The 26027-nt window shown below is 43.5% G+C and overlaps 1 protein-coding gene across 2 annotated transcripts in view; it reads left to right on the top strand.

The window, feature by feature from the left end:
* MCPH1 (microcephalin 1) overlaps positions 1–26027 on the top strand; it is a 238240-nt gene that overhangs the window by 75912 nt on the left and 136301 nt on the right. For both annotated transcript variants that reach the window (XM_032618443.1, XM_032618442.1), the window contains exons 12-13: positions 15407–15655; positions 24009–24086. In XM_032618443.1, the coding sequence (XP_032474334.1) occupies positions 15407–15433 (27 nt within the window). In that variant the 3' untranslated portion in view covers positions 15434–15655; positions 24009–24086. The remainder of the gene's footprint in view (positions 1–15406; positions 15656–24008; positions 24087–26027) is intronic.

The raw sequence follows: 26027 nt of genomic DNA, 5'->3' as shown, positions 1-26027 counted from the left end.
TAGTGTCCTGAAACAGGGCGTCCCATGGCTTTGGTCAGGCCGAGTGGTGGCCCTGCATCTGTGTTATCATGCTTTCTGTCCTCCTGCTCTGGCCCCTCTGGCTCTCCTCACCTCCAGCCACTGCTGGTCCCCAGGAGGACGGGCAGGTAGCCTTCCAGATATAGACCTGGCAGCCACGGGCAGAAATAAGATAGGGCAGACTTGGCCTGAAAACGCCCAGTGCGTGTTCTCACAGTCAAACGCGCTCTCTTCCGTTTTTGACCAAGAAATAATGTGACCTATGTTAATGATGGTTTAAAAAGCCAAAAGAATTCAATGATTGTTTTCACAGATGGATTTACTTAGGGTGAAACATGTTCATTTAATCCTGTTTGGATATGTTTTATCTTATGCATATCTATCTTTAACATTACTTGCCCTTATTTCTCTGCATTAAATGTAGGGTTTTGGGGTTTTGGGGGTTTTTTGGGATTTTTTTGTGGTACGCGGGCCTCTCACTGTTGTGGCCTCTCCCGTTGCGGAGCACAGGCTCCAGACGCGCAGGCTCAGCAGCCATGGCTCCACGGGCCCAGCCGCTCCGCGGCACGTGGGATCTTCCCGGACCGGGGCACGAACCCGTGTCCCCTGCATCGGCAGGCGGACTCTCAACCACTGTGCCACCAGGGAAGCCCTGTGGGGGGTGGGGGTGGGGTAATCACTGTTTTCATTATTCTTGAAATTGAAATTGTTTGTTACTCTTTCTGTCTTTACTTTGGTACCCAACCTGTGGTCACTCCAAAGCATTGCTGTCTGAGGGTAGCATCATTTGTTACTTGCGTTTCCATTTTGCATCTGCTAAGTTCCCACCCTCCCTTCTTCTTCCCCTAAGCATGGTGTTATATTAATACTGTGTTAATTTAAACTGGTAGAATTATAATACACAAACAAACTGTAGATATATTTTCAAGAACAGTGGTGGTCTTTTTCCCTTATCATGATTTAACCCTGCATCGGTCAGCACAAGAGGTTTAGGACATTAGTGCTTAGAGTCTTGAAGCGGAGAAGGCTGCAGTTCCCCCCAGACGTCCTATTTGCATTGGCGGCGATTGGCGATACCTTACCTAATTAAGTCTGAGTACCGATGCACATTTACGTGTATGAACTGTCATTGATAACTCCAGCTTCCGTGAGTGAGTATCCTGTGTGCTTTCTCTCCAGTTCACAGTGTCTCTGTCTGTTATCAGTCACCTCTTCCTTCCCTGGTGTCTCAGAGGGAGAGATGTTCTTTATATTTTATGAGGCCAGGCAGCTGTACTTGATTCTGTGCCCAGCCTGTTCTCCTGGAATGTAGAGCCAGCAGAGAGGTCAGACACGAGGGCCAGCGTTTACTGCTGCCAGGCGTGGAGGCCGCTGCCTGGGTGCCCCCTGTGTTTCTGCTCCGTGTCCTGCCGGTGTTCTCCCACTAATCACACATAGAAATGGAGCGAGGTGCACATTTAACTTCTGGTAACCATATGTGGAATTAACCACTCTCTGTGGGATTAACCACTGTCTGTGAGCAAAGCAGGAAGTAAAACATGTTATTTGATAAAATTCCAGTGCTCAGACAAAACTCCCCGCCTGGGCCTTCCTGCCCTGAGGGAGGAGCCTTGCCCACATGACGTAAGTGAATGGATTAAGTGCAATAAGGCAAGAAAACGAAATAAAAGGCATTTAGGTTAGAGGGGAAGAGGTGAGACTACCTCTGTTCTTAGACAGTATGATTGCTTATGTAGACAGTTGCAAGAAATCTATACCAAAAAGCTCTCAGAACTAATAAGTGAGTTCAGCAAATTGTCGGGAAACAAGGATACAGTAATACAAGGTCAACAATGAGGTATTTATGTACAAATCTAACATCAAAAGATGTGCAGGATCTGTGTGTTGGAAACGACAAAACACTGATTTCAAACAACAGAGAGACATACCGTGCGCATGGATTGGAAGACTCGGTATGGTTAAAATGCCATTCCTCCCCAAAATGATTTGCAGATTTAACACATTCCCACTCACACTCACAGGAGAATTCTTTGATGATACAGGCAAGCTGACTCTAAGATGTGTATATGGAGAAAAAGGAACAGAGTAGATGAAACAGTTTTGAAAGAGAAGGACAGAGCTGGAGGCATATGCCCCCCTGCCCCTGGCTTCCAGGAACAGGAGCTGCTTCCCCTCATCTGGAAGGTGACGGAGCTGGGAGTGATGACCCCTTCTGGAAGGGGACCCTGTCCCCTTGGAGAGCCTTCAGCCAGCCTGACCAGCCAGAGAGAACAGTTTCAGACTAGAGAGCACAGCTGAACGGGGTTGGGGAGAGACTCTGATAAGCAGGGTTGGCTGGTCTTTGTGTGGAACACAGGAAACCCCATCCAGCCCTCTACCCAGGTGTCCCCCCACCCTTGTTCCTTGTGCCCATCCTTTCCTAGTGGCCTCTCCAGGTGACACCCTAAAGTAAGCTCCTCTTCAGGGAGAAGGTCACACGGAGGCTCCCATCTGAGCAGTCATCCCCGCTCTTGTCTTTCCCGATATTTATTTCCTCAGCCTGGCCCAGACTCTGGATTCAGGGGTACTCACCTCTGCATGGGACCCTCAGACCCGCCCGCATCTCCACTTCTCCACCCGAGGTGGGGAGTCACAGAGCTGGGCCTGCCCGAGGGAATCAGAGCCGCCTGTGCAGACTCAGAGCCCAGGCACTCCTCCGGCTGCAGTGGGAACAAAGCAGCTTTCGCAGAAGCTGCTGCCCTCCCCACCTCTGACCTTGGCCCGGGGAGCTGGGGGAACTGGGGAGGGGCTGGTGGCAGTGCAGCCTCTGCATTGACCTCCCACCAGGCCAAGGTGGTCCCGGGCTCCCCACGCACACCCCCCAGAGCAGGTCGCAGGCCCCGTGGTGTTCCGGCGACCCCCGCTCTTTCTTCCCTCCCTTTACTTTGCAGAACAGTGTGTGAGACTCAGCTCAGGCCTGTGCAGGCAGGAAATTCTCCCGTCCATCATCCAGGAGAGGTGGGCTGTGGGACGTGACCCCCTCTGGGGCATCAGGCGGTGTAAACCTGCCACCCCCAGCTCCTGACCCAGTCTCACTCCTGCGCTCTGGTGTGCTTGGGCCTTGGCCCGGGCTCCCGGCCTGAGATGGTGACTAAGTTCAGGGGCTGCAGGAAGCTGTTTGCTCTGTTTGGGGGCAGCAGGTGTGTAGGGAGCCGGGTCCTAGTCTCCATTTATGAGAAACAGAGATTTAGGGGCCCGCAGGTCACTGAACCCACGCTTCTGCAGGCTAAGCTGGATGTGTGCGGGACTGCGGTCGAGGGGGTGGGCGGTCTGAGTCCACTCGCAGGCTGCAAAGGTCGCTCTGTCCCTGGACCTCGCTCTGTCCTTTCTCCCCCTCCTCGCTTCGCTGGCCGCAGGGTCTCCCTGCAGCTCTGCCATCCTCACCCGTCCTGGGGCAGAAATGAGGAGTAGCAGCCTGGGGGCACAGCGGCAAGCGGAAGGCCCGGGAAGGACCAGGCCTGGAGAGCACAGGCCCGCCTGGGCGTCCTGCAGAGGGGCCCACAGAGACCTGGAGCGCCCCAGGAGGAGGGTGACAGCCACTGCCATCCAGGGCAAACATCCAGCCATCTACTCGCCTCTCCGATTGTCTCCAGTCTTCCCACTCGGCCCAGAGATGGGGCCACGTGACGGTGTCCTTGGCTTCATCCTGCTTCCGCTTCCCCACCCTGGGATTTTTATACACACGGCCTCAAGGAACAGGGGCCGGTGGTGAGAGGACCTACCTGCCGACTCATAACCGACGTCCAGACGGATAGAACCACGGGGAGAAATGTGTGCTTCATTAGTAACTAACGAAAGGAGAGTACTTTTCCCGCAGCAAACCGCAACAGGAAAATGAGACGCAGTTATCGGCAAAGTAGTACTAAAATAACACCCCGCACATTGCATATGGGGTACCAGGTGGTCCAGGCTTCCTGATGTCAGTTTGGAGATAGTGGCAAACATCCTAAAAGTTTCCCTGGCCTTTGACTTCATAATTCTACATTCGGTCATTTATCTTAACAAGATCATTAAAGATTTACTTATAGGATGTTCATCCCAGCATTGCAATAGAGGAAAAAAGGAAAGTGACTGTCTGATTGGAGGTTCGTTTCTTTTCTGCTGTAATGAAAATTTTCAATAGGGAATTGCTGAAGTAAATTATTGTGTATCCATCCAGATGGCGGAATACTGCACAGCCCTTAAAAGTCACGTAGAAGAACATTTGACTAGAAAGAAAAATGCTCTTTGAACATTAAAAAAGGTTATAAAACTAGTGAGTATTATGTAATCTCAATTTTGGTTTTTTCTTTTAATATAGATGTGTACTTGCATACATAAAATGATAAAAAGACTGAGGATATATTCCAAAATGTTAATAATAGTGGTTATCTGTGGATGGTGGAATAAAGTAATTGTAATTCTTCTCTTTGGTTTTCCTGTAAGTTCCAAATTTTCTGTATTACTTGTGTATGGCTTTCGAACAATAAATAAAATTTAAAAGAAAACAAAAAAGTAGTTGGAGGTATAACACCACCTGCTCTTAAGGTATCCTTTGACACTTCAGTAATCAAGACGATGTGGTCTCAGCAAAAGGACAGACATAATGGAACAGATGGAGAGTCCAGAAATACACCCAGGCAAATGGCCACTGGTTTTGATGAACATGCAAAGGCCATTCAGTGGAGAAAGGACAGTCTTTTCAACAAATGGCGCTGGAGCAACTGGACATCTATATACAAAAAAATTAACCTATAACCTTATGCTCTGCACAGAACTTACGTCAAACTGGATCACAGACTAAAATGTAAAATGATCAAACTCTTAGAAGTAAACCATAGGATAAAAATCTTCATGACCTTGGTTTACACAAAAGTCCTTAGATACAACACCAAAAGCATGATGTGTAAGAGAAAAGATTAATGTTATACTTCATCAAAATTAAAAATTGTTACTCTGTGAAGAATATTATGAAAGGACCAGGAGAAAATACTCGCAAATCTCATCTGACAAAGCACTTATATCCAGAATATATAAGCTCTCACAACTCAAAAATAAGAACACAAACTACCCAGACAAAGGGTGGTTCTGTTTAGGGACTCCTATATATTTCCACAGCACCCTGGACCTCCAGGTGTTGGGCTGTTGGCGTTCCCAGACGGGTCCTGTAAGGTCGGCACTGCAGACCCCGACTTAGAGCCCCCAGACGTTATACCAGGACAGAATCCCTAAGCAGGAATGGTGTCTTTGAGGAACAGCAAGAAGGTCGGATTGGGGCACACCAAGAGAAAAAGTAGCAGAAGATGAGGTGGGACCGCCAGATCGTGACGGGAACGGTGGTAAAGTGCTTGTGTCCTGTTCCTCGTGTCGTGGTAAGACATGGGAAGCTTTCTATCCTGGGAGTGACGTGATCTGACGTGTTTCTGAGCGGACGTGGCTGCTGTGTGGAGAGCTCCCTGCAGGGGAGCAGGATGGCATCAGGGAACGCGCTAGCAGCTGCTGCGGTCAATATTCCAGTGGGAGAGACTGCAGCTCGGAGTGGGTGGCAGGAGGGGTAGCGGTGGCAAGACGCGCTCTGATTTGGATGCTCTCGTGACGGTCGAGGTCAAAGGCTTTCTCATGGGTGGGCTGCAGGTTGTAAGGGCAGAGGAGTGGGATAATCCCGGGGTCGTTGACTTGGACGACCACATAACAGTTGGTAAGAAGATGACTTAGCAAACATCCATGATGATTTAGAGGGGTGTGTGTGGAGGCTTCTCTTTCCTCGTACGCACCCAGGCAGACGCCACGGAGCTGTGAGAGGCACCAGCGCAGGGACGGGCCATCCACCCAGCACCAGGCATCACCGGATCCACAAATCCGGCATGAGTGGCCCTGCAGTTTGACACAGCGGCTGCCCCTGTTCCCCCCTGACTCCCTGCAGCTGAGTACAAGTGACGGTAGCCCCAGGAGCCACCGTGTCACCCATGGGACCCTTGCCAGATAGCCCACTCGGCCAATTTTCCTAAATAACACAAGGTAGCATCACCTTGAATAATTTCTTCTGCTTCAGGATCCATGGTACTGTATTAGTTTTCTGTGGCTGCTATAACAAATTTTTCAGAGGCTAAAAAAAAAAACACCCCACAAATCTATTTTCTTACAGTTTCAGAGGTCAGTAATCTGAAATAGGTTTCTGGAGGCTCTAGGAGAACAGTTGTTTCCTGCCCTTTCCAGCTTCTGGAGGCCACCCATGTCCCTGGGCTCGTGTCCCCTTCCGGCGATTAGGTCATGACCTCTGCTTCCATAGCCAAATCTGTGATTTCCCGCTTTCGCCTTCCACTTATTGGGACCCTCGTGGTCTCATGGAGCCCACCTGGATAACCCAGAGCATCTCCCATCTCGAGGTCGTTAACTTCATCGCATCTGTAAAGTGCCTGTCACCGCGGAAGGAAACACATTCACAGATCCTGGGGACCCGCCTGTGGACAGCTGTGGGCGCCGTTATCCTGCCTTCTCCCCCATGCACAAACGCATTAATTCTATAAAGGCCATGTAACACTGTTTATTGTGTCCCCGGCTGATGACTTTTAATTGATTTGAGTTCTGTAAGGACAGGCTTTCTAAAAGTTTAGGAAGACACAGAAGGAGGAAGGCGTGTGAAGAGTAGAGCTTGGCGTGATGTGTCTGCAAGCCAAGGAGCCCGAGATTCCTGGCAGCTCCAGGAGGGAGGCCTGGACCACCTTCTCCCTCAGAGCCCGCCCCCACCAGCAGGGACCCTGCCCATGCCTTCACGTAAAATTCCTAGTCCTCAGAATGGGCTTAGGTCCTTGTAAGTAAGGAGACAGACCGTTTGGAAACAGAGCACGTTGAGAAAAATTGAAAAGGAAACGTTTACAGAACCTAGGGGTAAGACAGGAATAAAGACACAGACCTACTAGAGAATGGACTTGAGGACACGGGGAGGGGGAACGGTAAGCTGGGACGAAGTGAGAGAGTGGCATGGACATACATACACTACCAAATGTAAAGTCAATAGCTAGTGGGAAGCAGCCGCATAGCACAGGGAGATCAGCTCGGTGCTTTGTGACCACCTAGAGGGGTGGGATAGGGAGGGACAGGGAGATGCAAGAGGGAGGAGATATGGGGATATATGTATATGTATAGCTGATTCACTTTGTTATAAAGCAGAAAATAACACACCATTGTAAAGCAATTATACTCCAATAAAGATGTAAAAAAAAAAAAAAGAATAGAGTAGGTTGCCCTGGGCCTCCAACCGTCCCCAGTCTGTTCACGTCCTTCCTGACGCGGTGCTCACCTGCGGTGCTGGCCCTGAGCAGGGCTGAGCCGTGGGGGCGGGGCAGGGGAGGGTGTGGACTCCCCAGGACAGGAGCAAGGGCAGGACTGGGGCGGGGCTGTCATAGTGCAGGAAAGCAGGAAAGCAGGAAAGCGGTAACTTTAAACAGCATACTACTCACCAGTGTCGTGATTTCAGACGGCGGCACAGCAGCTGCCTCAAAATCTTAGGAGTACTTCGCCCTTGCTGAGGCACTAATTAAGCCACAGGTTCTTCTGTAAGATCCGACTTCTGACAGGTCCTGTGTTTTGTCTGTCTGGTATCTTGTACATCCAATGCCTTCTACTAAGAAGACAGGAATCGGCAGGTAGCTGTTCAGAGAGAAAGAATGGGATGACAAGGCCCTTACACGATTGCACTGAAAACACACATCCGCACACATGTAAATCCATACGTGCTTGCTCTGTGTGGAGGTTCCCATATATTTCCATTATGTCATCATCATTTTCCACGTATAAATCGGCAGTGCGTTTACCTTATTTTGAAATAGAGGAAGACCCACAGAACTATAACACGATGTCCAGGCCTCCAGTGTTTTATCGGTTGCAATAAAAAAAAATAATAATTCAGTACGGGACAGTTAAATGGTGAGCCACCTGGCTGCCCCGGGATTTGGGGATTTAAAGTTAATCCATCCCCACATAAAACAGGAATAGACTCTGCTGAGCTGCCCGGGTGGCGGGCACCTTCCCGCAGGGCAACCTTAGGTAAGAAGCGCCATCTCACTGAGCCGCAGCTCCTCATCTGGGAAATGGACCTAGAGACAGCATGTCCTTCACAGGATTGTGTGAGAGCTAAGAGTTAAGGGTGTGTGGTGCTTTTCACGGTGATCGGCAAAAGTAAGAACCTAACGTATGTTAGCCTTACAACAGAAATAACTTATTAATCCCCTGCAAGAGCTGTAAATACCACTTCTTACATCCTGTCCCTGTGGTCTTATGTACGGAAAGAACGTATTAACCCTAAAATTGACAAAAGACACTTGCTCTGGACCAGTGAACCCTTGGCCGTGGACCCGTCCATTCATTGCACGGCTGGTCCTGGGGAACACCCACAAAAGCTTGTAAACGCTGTTGGCGCTCATAGGAGAAGAGGCTCCGAGGCCCCTTTATTGAGGAAGGGGTTGTGAGAGAAGGCTGGAACAGGGGTGGTCTGGGTGGACAAAGGGAGGACATCTGCGTCTGGCCTTTGGGGACCCAAGAATAGACTCTTTCCTGATCCGGAGGATTTCAGTGTATTTGAGACACCGCTTCTCCTAAGGCCTCCGTGGTACTGATTTTCATGTATTGTTATTTTAAGCTTCTCCAGAACCATCAGATCCTAGTACTCCAAGTGAGAGCTCTCAGAGTTTAAGGATACTTTTGGGATTTGTGTCTCTCAATGAAAACAGCTTACCAACGACACCCGAACGCTCACTATTCGTGAAAAGCACCGACCCCTGGGAAATCAAAAAGCACAGGATGCACTGTGGCTTAAAGAAAAATGCCTGGTCATGTAGTTGTGATGACGCAAAGGTTTCCTCGTGCGGGCATGACGTGTTCATTGATACTAATATAGATGATTGCCTTAAAAAAACTGTAGAAATGAACTGAATCCCTTTCTCTGTTCAGCTCCATCTTAAATAAGACAGACATCCTCTCTGCTTCTTGAACGGCCTCCTCCCTTAATTTTCTAAACGAAATCAATCGGACAAGCATGATAAACTACTTTGAGAGACAGAAGTTGCCCCTGCCGCTTACCAAGCCACACCAGCTGGTTTCTAAAGCTTAGTGCACAGTGTAGGACTCACCTGCAGCGTGTCCACGACTTTGGAGCTTCACAGGCGGCAGCTTCTCTTAGGGTCAAGGTTTGAAGACTCCACACACTTACTTGAAGGGTCATGTTGCCTTTGTGCAAAAGGAGTGACTCTCGCCCTGTGGTCTGCCTCCTTTTTCCTTGTCCCCAGCGCAGTTTGGGGGGTTCTTAAAATACTCCTCTTGGCGAGCGCCATGGACTTGCCTCCAAGAAAAGCATTGCTGGGAATGCTTTTATTCCAGGGTTTGTGTGGTATTCTCTGGAAATTTTTTGTGAAGGAGAATTCTAGCAGCTCTTCAAAATGAGACAGTTGTATGTGGTCCAGTTAGTCATAGCCAAAAAATCATGATGATTTTATAACACAATTCAGTTTGAATTTTTACTTAATCTGGGGTGTGTGTGTGTGTGTGTGTGAGTGAGTGAAAACTCTGTTGGCGATTTCTACTTGTTTACAGTTCCCACTTCCATTGTTAACTCTGCTGTTTTCAGCAAAGAGGATAACTTGTGCTCTTCCTGCTTCGTGACTGAGTTGTCTATCAGAAACAGAAATTAGGCCTGTGTCCTGTTCACAGGAGACAGGAAGAAAAACAGAGAAATCGGTTTGACCAAAGTGTCCCTTTAGACTGAAGTGTGTTTGTTATTTTTTGTTCAAGCGTGGGCTCTTCGAATTCTTTAGCAGAATTGTCTCACTTTCACTTGTTTGGTGTCTGCCACACTCCTGCTGACTCACCTGTGATTCCGCTCTGCCTACTTGCCACCTCTCTCCAGGGAGGGGAGGGGCCCTGTCACCTCTTCTCCCCTCTGCTCCCAGTACATGTATCTCTGTCCCCCTTTCAGAGACCCGCAGAGGAGTGACTCAGCCTCTATGTTCAGGTCTAAAAGTGTTGATTCTGACTGCTTTTGAATAAGGCTTGGTAGAGGGTCTTAAAAGCTAAATCACCTGTAAATGCAAATCCAGGGCTTAGAAGCGAAATCAGTTCTGCAGCCACATTTCAAGGCAGTGAACTCAACAGAAGAACAGAAAAACACTTTATAATCAAGTGTTTCATAAATCAAAACATGATGTCATAGTGGGTCAATTGTCTTGAAATAATGTGATTCAGTTTTGGCTTTCTCACACAGAACTCAGTAAGCAATGAGTTTGATAAGACGTACTGTATGTTATTGGTGTGAGCACGGAATAAAACAACCGAATTAGAATGAAACAGTTCCTGCAGCCCATGCCTGTCGTGTTGCTCTGAAGAATGCTTAGTCACCCTCCTAAAATTACAGCCAGTGGTGGAACCAGACTGGAATCTGGGGTTTTCACTGGTGTTCTGGTACATCCCTGCCCTCCTGGGACTGTTCAGAAGGAATCGTCTTGAAACTATTTTCTCTCTCTCTTTTTTTAAACCTTAAGTTGGCATATTAACTTTGAATAATTTTGAGACAGAATGTACTTTATACACCACACTTGTCACCAGGGTCTGTGAGCTGTTTTCCTAAGTTCTCCAGCAAACATTTATTGGCTGCAATCACATGCTGGGCGTTGATGACATAAGATCTCCAGCCTGGGCCTTTGAATCTTCATTGCCTTAATTCAAGTTATATTCACTCTCCCGCAGATTATACCTCGATGAAGTACTTATACTTTAAAAAACGTTTTCACATCCACTGTCTCCAGGACCCTGTGAGATAGTAAACATTGTTCTGTTTAGTGGTGGAGACACTAGGAAGAATAGCTCACCTGACTTGGATGTGAATCTTTGAAACAGTCTTGATAAAGGTATTACCCTAGGCACTGGCTATAACAGTCATCTCAAAGTACACCTCATTTAAAATTTTTCATTATTAAAATAACGGATTCTGTTTGTGGACAGACACAGAGCCTGCCGTCCTCTGCTCCTTTCACTTGCGGTGGTTCCTGGAAGGTGCCCAAGACCCTTCTCTGTGCACCCTGGGGCCACAGGAGGTAGTGGATCTGTAGGGATCCTGCACCTGCTCTGCCATCCTGTCATCCCAGCCAGACCTGGGGTATTCTTTCCACCCGGGAGGTGCTGTGCTTTCCCAGCTCCATAGGCTCAGCACTGAGGACAGATAGGAAAAAGTGATTTGCCTAGAAGGTCCGGGGCTTGGGTGTTGCCCTTCTTGAGAACACTTGGAAAGTTGTGTGGACAGGACTGTGAGTGTCACCTTGGAGTGACCCGTGCTGGAGTTTAAGGGGTGAAAGTCATCTTTAGGGGGAGGAGGCTGTGAAGTCCTGGAGCGCAGCCATTGACTGTGTTATGAGTGAAGTTCCACCATCATTTTGGAATTCGTAGCTTCACATCGATAATTGGTTCTTCCGCTGTACGAAGGTGCTGGATAGGTCCCACAGCTGAGACTGCAGGAGACAAAGCCCTGGGCGCTTAGTTAGGACGCAGAGGACAGGGCTTTGGCTTCATAGGTCATGGCCAGGAGCTTGGGAAGCCACCGGGGTATTTTAACGAGAGGACGGCGGGCTTTTCTGTCTCTGGCTTCGTGTAAAGAATGGATTGCAGGGAGGCAAGAGCAGAGGGACCTGAAGCAGGCAGTTAACGATCGTCCAGGTGAGAAAGCACGATGGCCGTGACCGGGATCAGTTTGGTGCACTTTCTAGGAAGATCTGACAGGGTTGGACAACATAGGTGTGTGGAAATAAAGAAGTCAGGGTGCCTCCTGCCTAAATATTTTACTTGAGCAGCTGTAAATGATTGAGAATTCTGTAGGGTAGGCAGTGGTACCAGTTACTGAGATGGGGAATACTGGGGAAGAAAAATGTTTGTAGGGCTTGGGGTATGATTAAAAAAATTCTGGGTTCTACGTATTAGGTTTGCGATTTCTATTAAACAACCACATAGAGATATCACATCAAATTGTATAAAATATAACTACCAAATTATATTTTCTGTAATTCAGTATTTATTTGTTTGTTTATTCAGGGCAAAGGTTAGGGCTGTAAATATCCAGTTGGGAACCATTAGCACATAGGTGGTATTTAAGCTGCGGCACCTGCGGAGTGAGGAGGGCAGTGAGCTTAGGACTGGGCCCTGGGCGGTGCCAACCGCTGGGGAGAAGGAAGAAGAGCCAGCAAGTGAAACCAAGAAGGATCAGGTGGTGGCAGAGGGGGACCACCAGGAGAACTGATTCTCAGGCAAAATAGGAACTGTCTCAGGAAGCAGAGCGCGTTCAGCGGTGCTGAATTCCACTGAAAGGCGAAGAGGGTAAGGACAGAGAAATGACCATTAGGTGTGACCAGATGGATGTGGTCAGAGACCTTAGAAGCATCAGGCTTAATGATAAGGAGGGTTGAAGAGTTAATAGTGAGAAAAGAAGTGGGAACAGTGAGTGTAGAACTGTCTCTGCACCTCCTGGCATCTGGACGGGGCAGCATGAAATGTGACTGAAGCCTCGTAGCATGGCACATTGAAAGACAGCATTCCTGGGGCCTGACAATTTGGTTTTGTTACGATGAATTGGAATTGGTCTGGTGAAGCACCTGAATCTATTGGCTTTAGCAGGGGAAAAAAAATACTAGATTAAGGTTGTATATGTTAAAGCAGAAGTTTCCGTATTTGGCAAACAGTGTAAATGCATGAGGCTACACATGAGAAAACCCAGTGATTCCCTTCGTGCGGGCCTTGTTGCTGCCCATCCTTTTCAAAATACGGCCTTCAGGGGTCTCACTGTTTCTGTTTTGTTTTGTTTAACTAGGGGCAGCTAAGTAGAAATGCCAGTTCTTAACTTTTCTTAACTTCAAATTATCTCTTCCTCGCTTTATGCTTGAGAATTCTAGGACCTCAACTTAGTCCATGTGGAATTGAATTGCAAATTCAAAGTTCATTTTTAGAAAAAAACTTCAGTTATACCTAAAAGTACATATTTATTATTTAACATTTGCAACTTTGTGTTGGATTCCTAAACTTTCACCTGTGTTTCTGGCATCCCAGTGAAGCGGGGCTCTCCTTCAACAGCACAGATGTATCTTACCTTCAGGTTCTCATCAGAAAATGCAACCATGATTTCATTCTCTGGAACTTTTCGAAAATTAGGTTCCGCTCTCCATCATTGAGATTATCTGTCGGTGACCTTGGGGACATTTTTAACTGTGCATTCTTTTAGGTTTCTAAGCTCTATTCCTGAGTTACAATAGATTGCCACAGAACATCGTACTTGAGCTCTGTTCATCCCTGCACAAGTACGCTCTGTGAATTGGGCTTTAGTGGAAATATTAGGTTTTTGAAGAGAGAGGATGCAAGAAATACTGGATTTTAAAAAACTATTGTATGTTTTTCAAAACTGAAATTGACAACATTTTGCTACCTGATACTTTTTTTTTTTTTTTTTTGCTGTACACGGGCCCCCCACCGCCGTGGCCTCTCCCATCGCGGAGCACAGGCTTCGGACTCGCAGGCCCAGCCGCTCTGCAGCATGTGGGATCCTCCTGGACTGGGGCACAAACCCATGTCCCCTGCATCGGCAGGCGGACCCCCAACCACTGCGCCACCAGGGAAGCCCCTACCTGATACTTTTTATGTATGATCCACACAATGTGTTTCTCCTAAAATTCATTGCCCTGGAAGGTTCTCTACATAAAACCTTTTAGGCTCTTTTTTTTTAACTGGAGAATAAGAAATACGTAACTGAAAGTGATTTTGTCAGGCTTCCCTAGTGGCGCGGTGGTTAAGAATCCGCCTGCGAATGCAGGGGACATGGGTTCGAGCCCTGGTCCGGGAAGATCCCACATGCCGTGGAGCAGCTAAGCCCGTGAGCCACAACTACTGAGCCTGCGCTCTAGAGTCCGTGAGCCACAACCGCTGAGCCCGCGAGCCACAACTACCGAAGCCTGCACGCCTAGAGCCCGTGCTCCGCAACAAGAGACGCCACCATGATGAGAAGCCCGCGCACCTCAACGAAGAGTAGCCCCTGCTCACCACAACTGGAGGAAGCCCGTGTACAGCAACGAACACCCAGTGCAGCCAAAAAAATAAATAAATAAAATAGTTATTTTTTAAAAAAAGAAAAAAAAGTGATTTTGTCAACTGAAATAGCAGCTTGCCTTAGATGCCTGATAGATCTACTTCTTAGTTCTTTTAAATTGGTCCTTGATCTTTTGCAAGAACAAATATCCTGTGCTTGAATAATGAAGTTCTGCATAACCTAATAATTTATCAAACACTGGTGGTTCTCAGGGAGTTCACAGACTTGAGACGTCAGCCTTGACACATAAACGCAGTCGTGTGATCTCTGGTCGTGGGCTCTCGTGACGCTGGGGCAGAATGAAGTGCTTCCGTCCTTCACGTGGTCCATCCTGCCTTCCTTGCAGGCTGCCTGCTATGTGCCATATCGCACACCATTGGAGAGGGTCCTTCAGTGAATAGAGAAGCACATTTCCACTGAACTTTGTTTCCTATAACTCTTTTTTATTTTGGTTTTGTTGGATGACAGCAAAACAAGAAAGACCAGTATACAAGCATTAATATTATGCACAGGACTTTTTTCCTTTTAGGCATTTCTAATATTTGTGGATGCCTATCGAAGTAGAACACTTATTTCAACTGTTAAACTGTGGACAGTATTTTTTGGTAGGAAAACTCACGTAGAACAAAAAACAAAAAAACCCCAAAAACAAAACAAAAAGAAAACCTCGCGTAGAGGCAGCCATACCCTCCTTAGCACAAGGGACGAGGGTGAAACAGAGACGGTTTGAAACATTAAAGCAGCCCCTTTTTAGCAGACACTGGTTATTTATTTAGTGATTAGAAGCTCTTTGAGGGCAGAGGCTGTGCCTGTCTTTACTTATGTGGCCCAGGACTCAGGATGGGACGTGGAACATAGCACTTTCTAGTTGAATCAATGTGTGAGTAGATGACTAAACATAGTGTTATTTCTTTTAAAAATCTTGGAATTTATTCTTGCCTCTGATGAGCTAAAAATGTCATTTAAAAATACTATACATCATTATAAATTACAGAAGTGTCCATGTAGTTCATGTGTTTCTCATTAAAATTCATGAAAATAAGATGACCTGATGCCCATTGAAGAAAAAAATCTTTATAACTCAAATTCACATAAAGAACAAACAACAGAGATTGCTGTTAGTAGCCACAATATTTGCTTTATTGTCAGGGGTGGTCAGAATAATTTCTACTTTGTTTTCGCAGCGGAGTGATGTTTCTGCGATTTATTTTAGTTACATTGGAATGTGTTATATTTATTTCTCTGTTTTCATTTTGATAGGAGAAGTGGAGCTCGTGTTATTTATGAAGATGTTTGGACCTCTCATTTAGCTACACTGGTGGAATGCTGGGTCACCCTGCTCTCTGCTCAGCAGGGTGTAAAAAGTAGCTAACCATGAGCAGTGAAGCTCTGAAATCCAAGAATCATCCGTTTTCATTTCTGCAGCCTGAAAAGATGGAGTAAAGCATAAGCGGAACAAATCTCACTTGAATGCCTGCGTGTGATATAGCCAGACTTGTTTGTAAGAAGGTACACATCAACATGTAGCTTCTTTTTCCTCTTACCATCTAGTGTTTCGTCTCTGTAAGTTAGTATCTCTTAAAAAGAGAGAAGAATTCGTAACTACTTATTTTTAGTACTTTATTGCTTATTTTGTCCATCTTGGTTAAATACACTGTGTTAAGTTCTGGATTTCCTTCTGTGCTCCCCTCACCCCCTTCTCGGAGACAGCTGGAGCAGTGCTTTTTAAACCTCAGTAACACGTGAATCACTTGGGGTTCTTACTGAAACGCAGATTCTGATTCAGTGGGTCTGGGTCTCGGGTTCTTCATCTGCTCCCAGCTCCCAGGTGCTGCTGGTCCCAGGACCACGTAGGGAGGGGCTGGCGCCCAGTGAGCGTGTCTGAGGGTGGAGATGGTGCTGCTTCCAGAAGATGCTAGTCACGTAGAAAAGTTAAAGAGGTGGGGCTGTCTTGTCAGGAGACTTACCTACGCTCAGCTTGTCAGTATAACAGTCCTTTGTGGAAACCGAGACTTGAACAGTTCTGATAAATTGCTGACGATCACAGGGCTTGAACATGGTGGATTTGGGGTTTGAATTCAGCTTTCCTCCATTCGTAGCGCACAGCCTTTCTGGCATCTACTTCCAGAGATAGCCCAGGGGATATTTTGATTTTTGCTGCCTTAAACTTTGATATACTCATCCTGTGACTGCACACCACCTTGTGTGTTTTTTTGTTTTGCTTTTTTTTTTTTGCGGTACACGGGCCTCTCACTGTTGTGGCCTCTCCTGTTGCGGAGCACAGGCTCCGGATGTGCAGGTCAGCGGCCATGGCTCACGGGCCCAGCCGCTCCGCGGCATGTAGGATCCTCCCAGACCGGGGCACGAACCCGCGTCCACTGCATTGGCAGGCGGACTCCCAACCACTGCGCCACCAGGGAAGCCCACCTTGTGTGTTTTTGAAAGATTAATGGCTAAGAGAGTGAATTTTGGTGCCAGCCTTGCCACTCCCCAGCTGTGTGACGAGGAAGGCAGTGAGTGTCCAGTGAGCACTAAGTTGATATTGATTTACTAATATTAGTAGGCAAGACTTTTTGACACCCGTCACTAGTCTTCATTCAAATCATAATGCATGTGAACCTTGAAAGCACGATGCCAAGTGAAAGAAGCCAAAAGATCACATACTGTGGGGTCTCTTTCCTATGATGGATCTGGAAGAGGAAGATCCTTGGACAGAGGCCAATTAGTAGTTACCGGGGTGGACCGGAGAGCAGGTTGAGGAGTAATCACTTAATGGGTACGGGGTGTATTCCTGGGCTGACGCAATAGTTTCAAAACTAGAAGGAGGTAGTGTCTGCACAACATGGTGAATAAACTAAATGCCACTGAGCCATACACTTGAAAAGGGTTACTTGTGTATTATGTGAATTTCGCCTGAATTTTAAAAATCACGTGGAAAATTGCCTCACTGAGGGAGACTACTGACTTTGTATTTTTAAAATGACTTGATGGCATTATAGAACGCATTTCTTGGTGTTCTGAGAAGTGTTGGAAATACTTATTTTGGAACAAACATCGTTACCTTGAAACTGTGCCAGTTCACGTTGGTCCTTCTGGGAGACTAGACCTCCTCTGCTTTCTGGCTCCACAGTGTTCAGGACTTAAGCACCCTATTATATGGTTATTAAAAGTTATACTTTTGATAGCCCCAATTTTTTCTCCTGAAGCTTAACCTAGAATCAACTTTATTGCCACAGAAGTTTCATTAACTACACAGATATTTTTGTAATCTGTGATGATGTATAATGGTTTCATGTGACAAAAAGGTTACATGTTTGTGCCTTCTTGTCACAAAACTGTGAAGAGATGGACATTGCTTTAACCCAGTGGCCTGAGTTCTGTGTTCTTAACCAGTACATTATACTGTCTGTTTGTGGAAGAAACACAAAGATTGCTCTTCTCCCTCTAGAAAAAGTCGAAACAATGGACCTAGTAGCAAATTCTCTTAAAGTTTTGCTGTTTGAGAGAATCAATTACTCTCATAACTGAGGCAGAGTCTGTGAGGTCTGACAGGAAAAATATAATTTAATTTTTATAATTCTGTTGTTAGCTAAAAATAGCAAAAAAATTAGTGACCATTTTTGCTACTCTTGGATAGGAAAGAAGGAATTTGCAAATGCTGAATATATGTTTCTATACCTCCACAGACTCTCACAACCAAGTTTTTTACCCCAGTTGGTGTGGGGAAGGGTGGAAGGGCAGAGGGTGATGAAGACAAGCCCAATCTCTTTTCAATGAGTAAAGGAGAAAATAATGTGTACTTACAATCTGTTTGAAATTAACAGGATTCCCATTGGTTAAATCTGTGTCACAAGTTTCTAACCATCAGATTTGAATTTTAATTGCTCAGTTGGCATTTTATACAATATGAAATCTTCTGTATGCAAAGAATATTGTTGACTTTTCCCACAAAGGAGCCCCTCACCATTGTTTTCTTTAGCTGCTATGTTCTCACTAGTATTCTTAGTACCAAAACTGCAGTTGAATTTAACAATTATATATGGTAGGTGGTATGGTCTGGAGACAAGTCCAAAAATAATGGTTGGTTAGCCTGGCTGTTTAGAAACTTGGAATAAACAATATTACAATTACAGTAAGACATTGTGAATGTTAATAAATGGTTTCAACACGATTAGTAATACTCTCAAGTAAGTTAAATCAGCTTACTGTTGAATTTGTAATTATCAACACCAGCAGTGAATCATCATCATTCAGTTTTTTAAGTGCAACCTAAAATCCCTCTTACAGGTTGCTTTCTGCTTATCCTGATCTTCTCATATCACTTGTACATGGAAATAACTGTTGTTTTCCCTCTCTTTAATTTTTTTTTTGAGAAACCAAAAATTAAGGGTACCTTGTTTAGTGTTTTTGCTTATTAAATGCTCTGTGAATTTTTAAGACAGCTGAAGAACATTTCTTGGGAAAATTTCTCAAAATATTAAGAAGTGAAAGTGAATGTTAAAGAAAAAAATTAATTTGATTGGTTCTGATCCAGAAAGTGGCATTTAGTTCTTTTGATCCTTCAGAATGTTCTGATTATTCTATAGAGAGTTGAAGAACCTAATAAAAGCTTGTGACAGTTAGCCAGCACCAGTACTAAATAACAATAGACCATTTTTTACTTAAACAAACAAAAAAAACCCCTTGTGCTTTACATAGACACATTAATTTATAAACAAGAGCAATTTGGGTTTATGCTATTATAATAAACCAAATTAATCTGCCTCACAAAGTTGTCCAAGCAACTTTAATGCTCTCACTCCTCCTCTTCTGTGTTGTATTGGAAGTTCTAGCCAGTGCAATAAGGTAAGAAAAAAATATACACACAGATTGGGAAGGGAAGAAATAAAACTGTCTATTTACATAAGACATGATTGTCTACCTAGAAAATATGAACAAGTCTACAGAAAGACTACTACAGCTAGTAAGTTGTTAAGCAAGGTTACAGGATACAAGGTGAATATACAAAATTTGGTTGTATTTCTGTGTACTAGCAATGAACACGTGGAATTCTAATTTTTTTAAATGCCATTTATATTAGCAGCTCTAGAAGCTGAAATATTTAACTTTAGGTCTGAGAGAATATTTGCAGGATTTGTATGCTGAAAACTCCAAAATTCTTGAGAAAGAAATTTTAAAAGACCTAAATAAAAGGAAAGAGATACTATGTTCATGAATTGGGAAACTCGTTATTTTTTAAAGCTGTCAGTTCTCCCCATTTTGAACTCTAGAATTGACTCAGTTCCAGTTACAAGCCCAGCAAGATGTTTCTGTAGGTATCGACAGCTGGTTCTAGGTGCAAAGCACTTTTGAAATAGAAGATTGGAGACTCACACGTAGAGGAATCTAGGTGACCAGTAAATGAGAACTCTCTGTACTGTTGTGGCAACTCTTTCGTAAGGGCACAATTACCCAAAACAAAATGTTTTCAGAATCAAGTGTAATTTATGAGGCCTCTAATAGAAATGGCACTCCCTGCCCTGCTGTTTCCCAGCCCAGATTCTCACTCCTACAATATCCTTCTGATATTTTATTTTCATATTTCTAAATAAAATGCTTTTTCTGCCTTTTTTTTTTTTTATCACTTTTAGACGTTATCTATAGGCTTCCTTCTATGGAAGATTAAAATATGACTGTATAGCTTTCACTGTGACATACACGTCCCCTCCCCATCTACCCAGTATGGTTTTGCTTTTTGTTTAACATGTTATATATGCATATAAAGACATACTTGTTCACATTTACATGCACACATGGATGACTATGTGAATGCTGTTTGAGCTGAGCCATATAGTGTACTATGATTCTATTCCATTTCTGGTCATTTTTGTTTGTTTTTCTTGAGCTTATCATTGACAGTCATTTTCATTGCTTAGTTTTCTATGTACCTATCGCTAACTCACCACAAGAATTTCTAAAAAGCATTGTAGTTTTTCTCCAAAACTGTCTACACATTAGATAATCTTCCAATCCCGTTTATTTCTCTTGGAGACACCACCCATGAACCCCTTTGTTGCTCTGCTCCCTGTGAGACTGGTTCTCCCTAGGTCTACAGAGCCACTGTTATCCTGGGACTTCCCATCACTGTGATCCCAGTAATCCCCTTTTTGTTTGGTCTGGTCTCTGTTTGCATGCTAGAGGCTTTTATCAAATGGATAGAAAGTCATGTTTAATATTGAGGACTGAAAAGCTGATGGAAATCCTGTTTATCTGAGTGGATAGATCATCTGATGTGATGGAGGTATTTGATAGAGGGAGGTCCATGTGTCAGTATCTGTAGGTCTTTTTTCCCTGGGGTGATTTGTTTCTCCACAAAAGAGAGGCCCTTGTCCTGCCATGGAGTTGTGTGCTCGTGTCTCAGGGTGAGGGCTGTGCTGGAGAAGTTTTCCCTGCTACTTCTTACCACTGCTCCCAGAAAAGCCCGTCTGACTTTACTTTTGTCTTATTCCAGAGGAGGGTGGGCAGGAGGGTGGAGGTAGGAGATTTCTCCATTTCACCCTGTTCTACACCGCATTTTCAGAGCTTTCTAGTACCCCCAGTTTCCCAGCCTTTCTGGGAATCTGCGGAGGGAATTGGATGCTTCCTACTGACTCCCTCTCTAGACGTTTAAGCTCGAGGTGTCTTTGCTCTTCTAAGTCAGTTACCATTTATCCATTTGCTTTGCAACTTTCAAAACATCATCAGCTTTTATCTGCAGTGGGCTCTTTTCCCATTCCTCTTAGCTCCATCATTTTAGTTGAGTCTTGTGAGATGGTGAAAATAAGTTATGCTCACTTTGCTATGTTTACATAGTTGGCTTCATTTTCTCCTTTGTGTTTGATGTTATTCTTGACTTGCATTTAATCTCAGAGCCCTTGTCTGGCTTGGGTTCACTCTAGTTACACTCCTCACCCTGTTCAAGGAGAATGATTAGGTGGATATAAAATGAGAGAAAACCATTTGCATTTTGCCTGGTATGAAAGTAGTTGCAAAGTCAGTCTTACATTATGGAAAGCTGTCTCATCATTAACTATTAATCTAATAATAAGGTGAGAAAATGGGTCCTATTTAAATTCATCAACAAGGTCCAAGTTTTATGAGTGATAATTTTACAATGCCAAAAATATCATGTTCATTTGCAGTGGATGCTGAAATAGCTCAGCCCTCATTTTAAGGGCCATCCACATGGGATTTGATCCTGTATCCATGCAACCCCATTCCTTGCTTTATATAGCTTCTCAGTTATTTTCATTCTATCACGTATATTATGATAAATATCTCAGGTTAACCTTTTATTTTTAACTACACTTGCAGCCTTAACTGCCATCTTGCAGAGTTGATTTTCCCTATTTTGAACACTCTAGTAAGGTAAAGATAACTCTAGCTAATGAAAGAACTAAAGCAAAAAAAATTTACACTCTTTCTGATTTGATGATTTCATTACAATCAAATTAGTGTTTTTTGCTATCTCTGTACAATACTCATTCCTGAGATGCCTACATAAATTAAATTTATTAATTTACTTTCCAAAATGCTACTGTAGATGCCTTACGGTTTTATTTTTATAACATTTAGAAGTGGACAAATTCAGAGAACATACATTTTCTCCAAGAGATTGTTTAAATTCAGTTGATATTTTAATGTGGCTTACATTTGAACTCAAATGCCACAGCCATTTTTAAGACTGGTTCCCTGGATTCTCTCACTACTACGTTGTGTTTCTCACTATACTAGTCTTCCACATGCCTCATGTCTTGAAGTGAACCTGATTTTGAAACTTTCCACAATTTACTTCCTGGGCTAATCACATGAGTTTGTAGGGAACTAGTGTGTCTTCTGTAAATGATAACATACGTTGACTGATAAGAGTAAGGTAAACACTGTTACTTCAATGGGTTATTTTAACCACCCATTAACCATGTTTGCTGTGAGTACAAACATGATTTCAGTGTAGAGTTAGCAATTTTCTAATACCTTCTTTCACTGGACTTATTAAGGTAAGGTTTTTTTGTTTGTTTTGTTTTTTTGTAATGTTTGTTAGGCAGTAAAAATCAGGGGGAAACAAAAAGGGACTTCAATGACAAAATGCTTGACTACACACAAATCTATTGAAGATTGAACAGGGTCCCTGAGAACCCAACTCATTGCTTTCCGTCTCTCTATATCATCTTGGGCCCAGTGCCCGTGGAGCTGTTTGTCCTGTCTTTTCTGGCTTGTCTTCGGATTCTCCTGCCCAACAGTTGTGCTTGCACTGATGTCCTCAGCACACAGGGGTAGGACAGGGTATATTATCATACCTTCCCTGCCATATGCAGCCAGCCAACCCTATTTTCTTACCACTTCTTCCAAAGCTCCCTCTACGGCAGCCAAAAAAAAAGAAGCTACTTTAATCCTGGCTTGGCCCGTGGTATTCTCCCTCTGCCGGAATACCCTCTCCCCTTCCCACTGTCTCTGTCTTTGCCTGATGAGCTTTTACTCAGTTTAAATGTCGGCCCCTCTGTGGACCCTTTCTTGGTTTTCCTAGCCCGAGTTAGTTTGCTTCCTACCACAGGTTTGCACAGCCCTGCTTTGGAGGAACCAGCATTTGGTTGCTGCCATGCCTCCTGCAAGAGGGTAAACCCTTCTAGGTTTGGGTTTGGGTTTCCAGGACCCAGTTTGGACTCTTATTCATGGTAGGCTCTCAATAAGTTGTTCACAGATGAATGGATAGTGAGCAGAAAGAAATAGTTGTTGAATAAGTAAATGCATCTATTGAAAGTAAGATCTGGGCCAGTGCTGAGAATGATCATTCAGATTCTGTATTCCGTTCTTGTCTTTATTCCATTGTCATGCTCACTCTTTCTTAGAAACAAAACATTGCTGTCTCATTTTGGGTAAGTATTAGATTTAATATATAAAAAAGGAAATATTTCAGACTGATAGCCCATAGATGGTTCTGAACTTTAGGAACTACCAAAAGGGAAGACTTAGACCTCATTCCTGCTAATTCAGCAAAAAAAACCCGTGAGTTTTACATAGCAACTCTAGGGGCAAAAAAAAAAAAAAAAATGGATTTACTGAATGTAGGAAAGAAGGAAATTGCAGATAAAAAGATCAGTGTGAGTTATGTAATTCAGCTTGATTATTTTAGTTGTACAGTTCTACTGGTACATAGAAACATACAGCTTTTCAAGGAGTTTGGTCATAGAGTAGAGATGAGTGCAGAATCTTAAATGTTGAATTAAAAATGAAAACATTGTTTTGATTACTTAAAAATGTGTGGGTTCAAACGATGATGATGACAGCTTGTTTATGAGACATTTTACTCTTCCAAAGTGTGAGAAGGATTTCCAAACATGGATGTGGAGAACTTCTCCTAAAAACATTAGCTAATGATAGAAATAAAGTTACACACCAAAAGGTTTGCTTTTTGAATTTAGGCTTGTGATCTATCTTCTCCTAATACATGGGTTTTTTTTAATTAATAAAATTCTGTATTATTTACTAAGGATTGTCTATAATGACTCCTTATATTGGAAACTGGAATTTAGGAAGACGTAATATTTCGTATGTTTAGAAACAGGGTGGTTATCCTCACTAGGATAATAACCCAGACTTCTAGCCATCAGGAGACGTTTTTCTTAAACAAGCGTTTATTAATATTTGTAACATTTTTGTAACCTGAAGATTCTGATGGCACTTTGGTGTTCAAGATACATGCGCTTCGGATCAATGTAGTATGTAGTTACTGCTAGGGTTTTTTTGTTTGTTTATTTTGGTTTTGCTGTATCTTCAAACTGGTTTATTGTCCACTAAAAGCCTAACAAGTCTATAAAAAATGTTCTGCTTCTTCTCTCACTTATAGGTACTGTGGTCTTTGGAAATGGGTCATTGGATTTCCGAGGAACCGTTTGAAGAGTCAGACTACCTCCCTGCAGCTCCTGTAAGTCACATATTATTTTATGGTGGTAAATACAATTTGGTGTTTTCAGGAAGTCATTATTAGCATAGATATACACTCAAGTTTTTTTTAATTAAATCAAGAGCAATTATGCCTATAACTAAAAAGACATATTTGCAGAACTTAACACATTTTGTCTATTTGTGAGAATAAATGTGAGAATGTGAGAACATTCCTCAAAAAGTTGTGAGAAATGTAATCTCAAAAAATTTAATTATAAAAGTCCTCAGGATTGAGAAAAACAAAAATGAAAAAAGACTAGATTCTTGAGAAGATACTATTATATATTGCTTACTGCCTTAAAAAATAATGCTGTTACTGTTAAAAGAGATAGAAGTGATAGGTATAAAAATTGTGGCCTGCTAGCATTGTGATGTGGTCTTTCTGTTTTGATGTTTTTCCTGAAACTCAGCTTCAGCTTTACTGATTTTCAGGTATTTCAAATGCTTAATGGGAAAGTTCCAGGTTCTAATTTTTTTAAAGATTAATAAGTAGGTAATTTCAGATTTAGTTGGAAGCAGGATTGTGCAGAAGTTGGCTTTTGTTTTCAAATGTTAACTGGTTTGTCACGTTTTATCCTTTCAAAAGAGTAATACCTGAAAGGTAAATGATGATGTGTAATCTGTGAGTGGTCTCCATGTTTTTTAATTGTTTGAGTATGCCATATGACTATCACATAGTGAGAAGTTGAACTCTGTCCTCCAGTCGCTGTGGTTATCTAGTTGTTGGGTTGTTTTTGTTTTCATTTTTGAGATTGCTGTTTTGATTTGCTCTGGACTTTATAAATGTTTTCTTAAGGAGAGAAAAAATTCCTCTCAGCAAGACTCTTTGTTTGAAATACCGGGTAAGGAGTTGAAGTGTAAAGTAAAAACTCAAATTCTCCCCCACTCGCTGTCACAAGAGAGTATACGTAACTCTGAATAACATAGTGAGGTTTGTCTTTGAAACTCACCGTATCTCCCTACATGGGCAAGTGAATATAAATTGTGTTGTTGCCGATTTTTCCCGTATTATCATTTTCCCACCTCGGTGTCTGTCATGTGGTCATTGAGATGTCATGGAAATTTATTGTTTCTTTTGAGGCGGTGATATTTTCTTATTATCAGATGTTTTTTAGCTTGATACAAAGCTGTGTATAAATTCAGCCTCTGCTAACCTTATGACGCCTTCTTACATGTAACAAGAGGAGCTGTTCTGGGATGGGAGGTTATGTTCTCATTAATATATTTGTTGGGAAAGTGCAGCATGGTGGAAAAGCAGAGGGCCTGACTTGTCCAGAGTCCATAAGTTGACTAGCAACACCTGAGTGTCATAAAACTAAGCTGGGAAGAGGAGGGGGGTGTGGGGATAAAATAAATTAGATAAGAAAAATGGAATAAAGAAAAAAAATAGCGGTAGAACAGTATAAGGTGAAGACAGACACAGGTAAATGCTGGCTGCAAATTTGGCTCTAAGCTTCCTAGTAGCTGACTCAAAAGCGAATATAGGAGAAATTGCTTCCAAATTATGAAGCATTACTCAGATGTTCATTAGTATTAATTGTACAATGAAAACTTCAAACGGAGTTAAAACTCTAGGAGTTTAAGGTTTTGCAGTCCTGAGCTTAAATCTGTGCTCTCAAAACTTTCTGTAAACGTTTGAATATGCTATAAATATCAGATTTTGGTTTTGCGCCCCAGAACACCTTTTTTTTTTTTTTTTAATTTGCTGGTGGTTTAATTCTAGTAAGATTTAAGTTAATGTTACTAACGCAAATTATTTTTTCCTGTAAGTAACTTCCAGGGTGAATCCAGCTTGAGAAGTATAGCTTTGTAAGTGTTTTAAATGGAAGCGTTTTCTCAACCACAAACTACATTGTAGCCTACTTCCCTAAAATACGTCTTAGTAGAAGAGAAAAAAGACTTTTGTATTAGAATAGTGAGT

Source organism: Phocoena sinus, chromosome 21 (assembly GCF_008692025.1).
Source record: "Phocoena sinus isolate mPhoSin1 chromosome 21, mPhoSin1.pri, whole genome shotgun sequence".
Classification (NCBI taxonomy): Eukaryota; Metazoa; Chordata; class Mammalia; order Artiodactyla; family Phocoenidae; genus Phocoena; species Phocoena sinus.
This window is presented reverse-complemented; position numbering and strand designations above follow the sequence as displayed.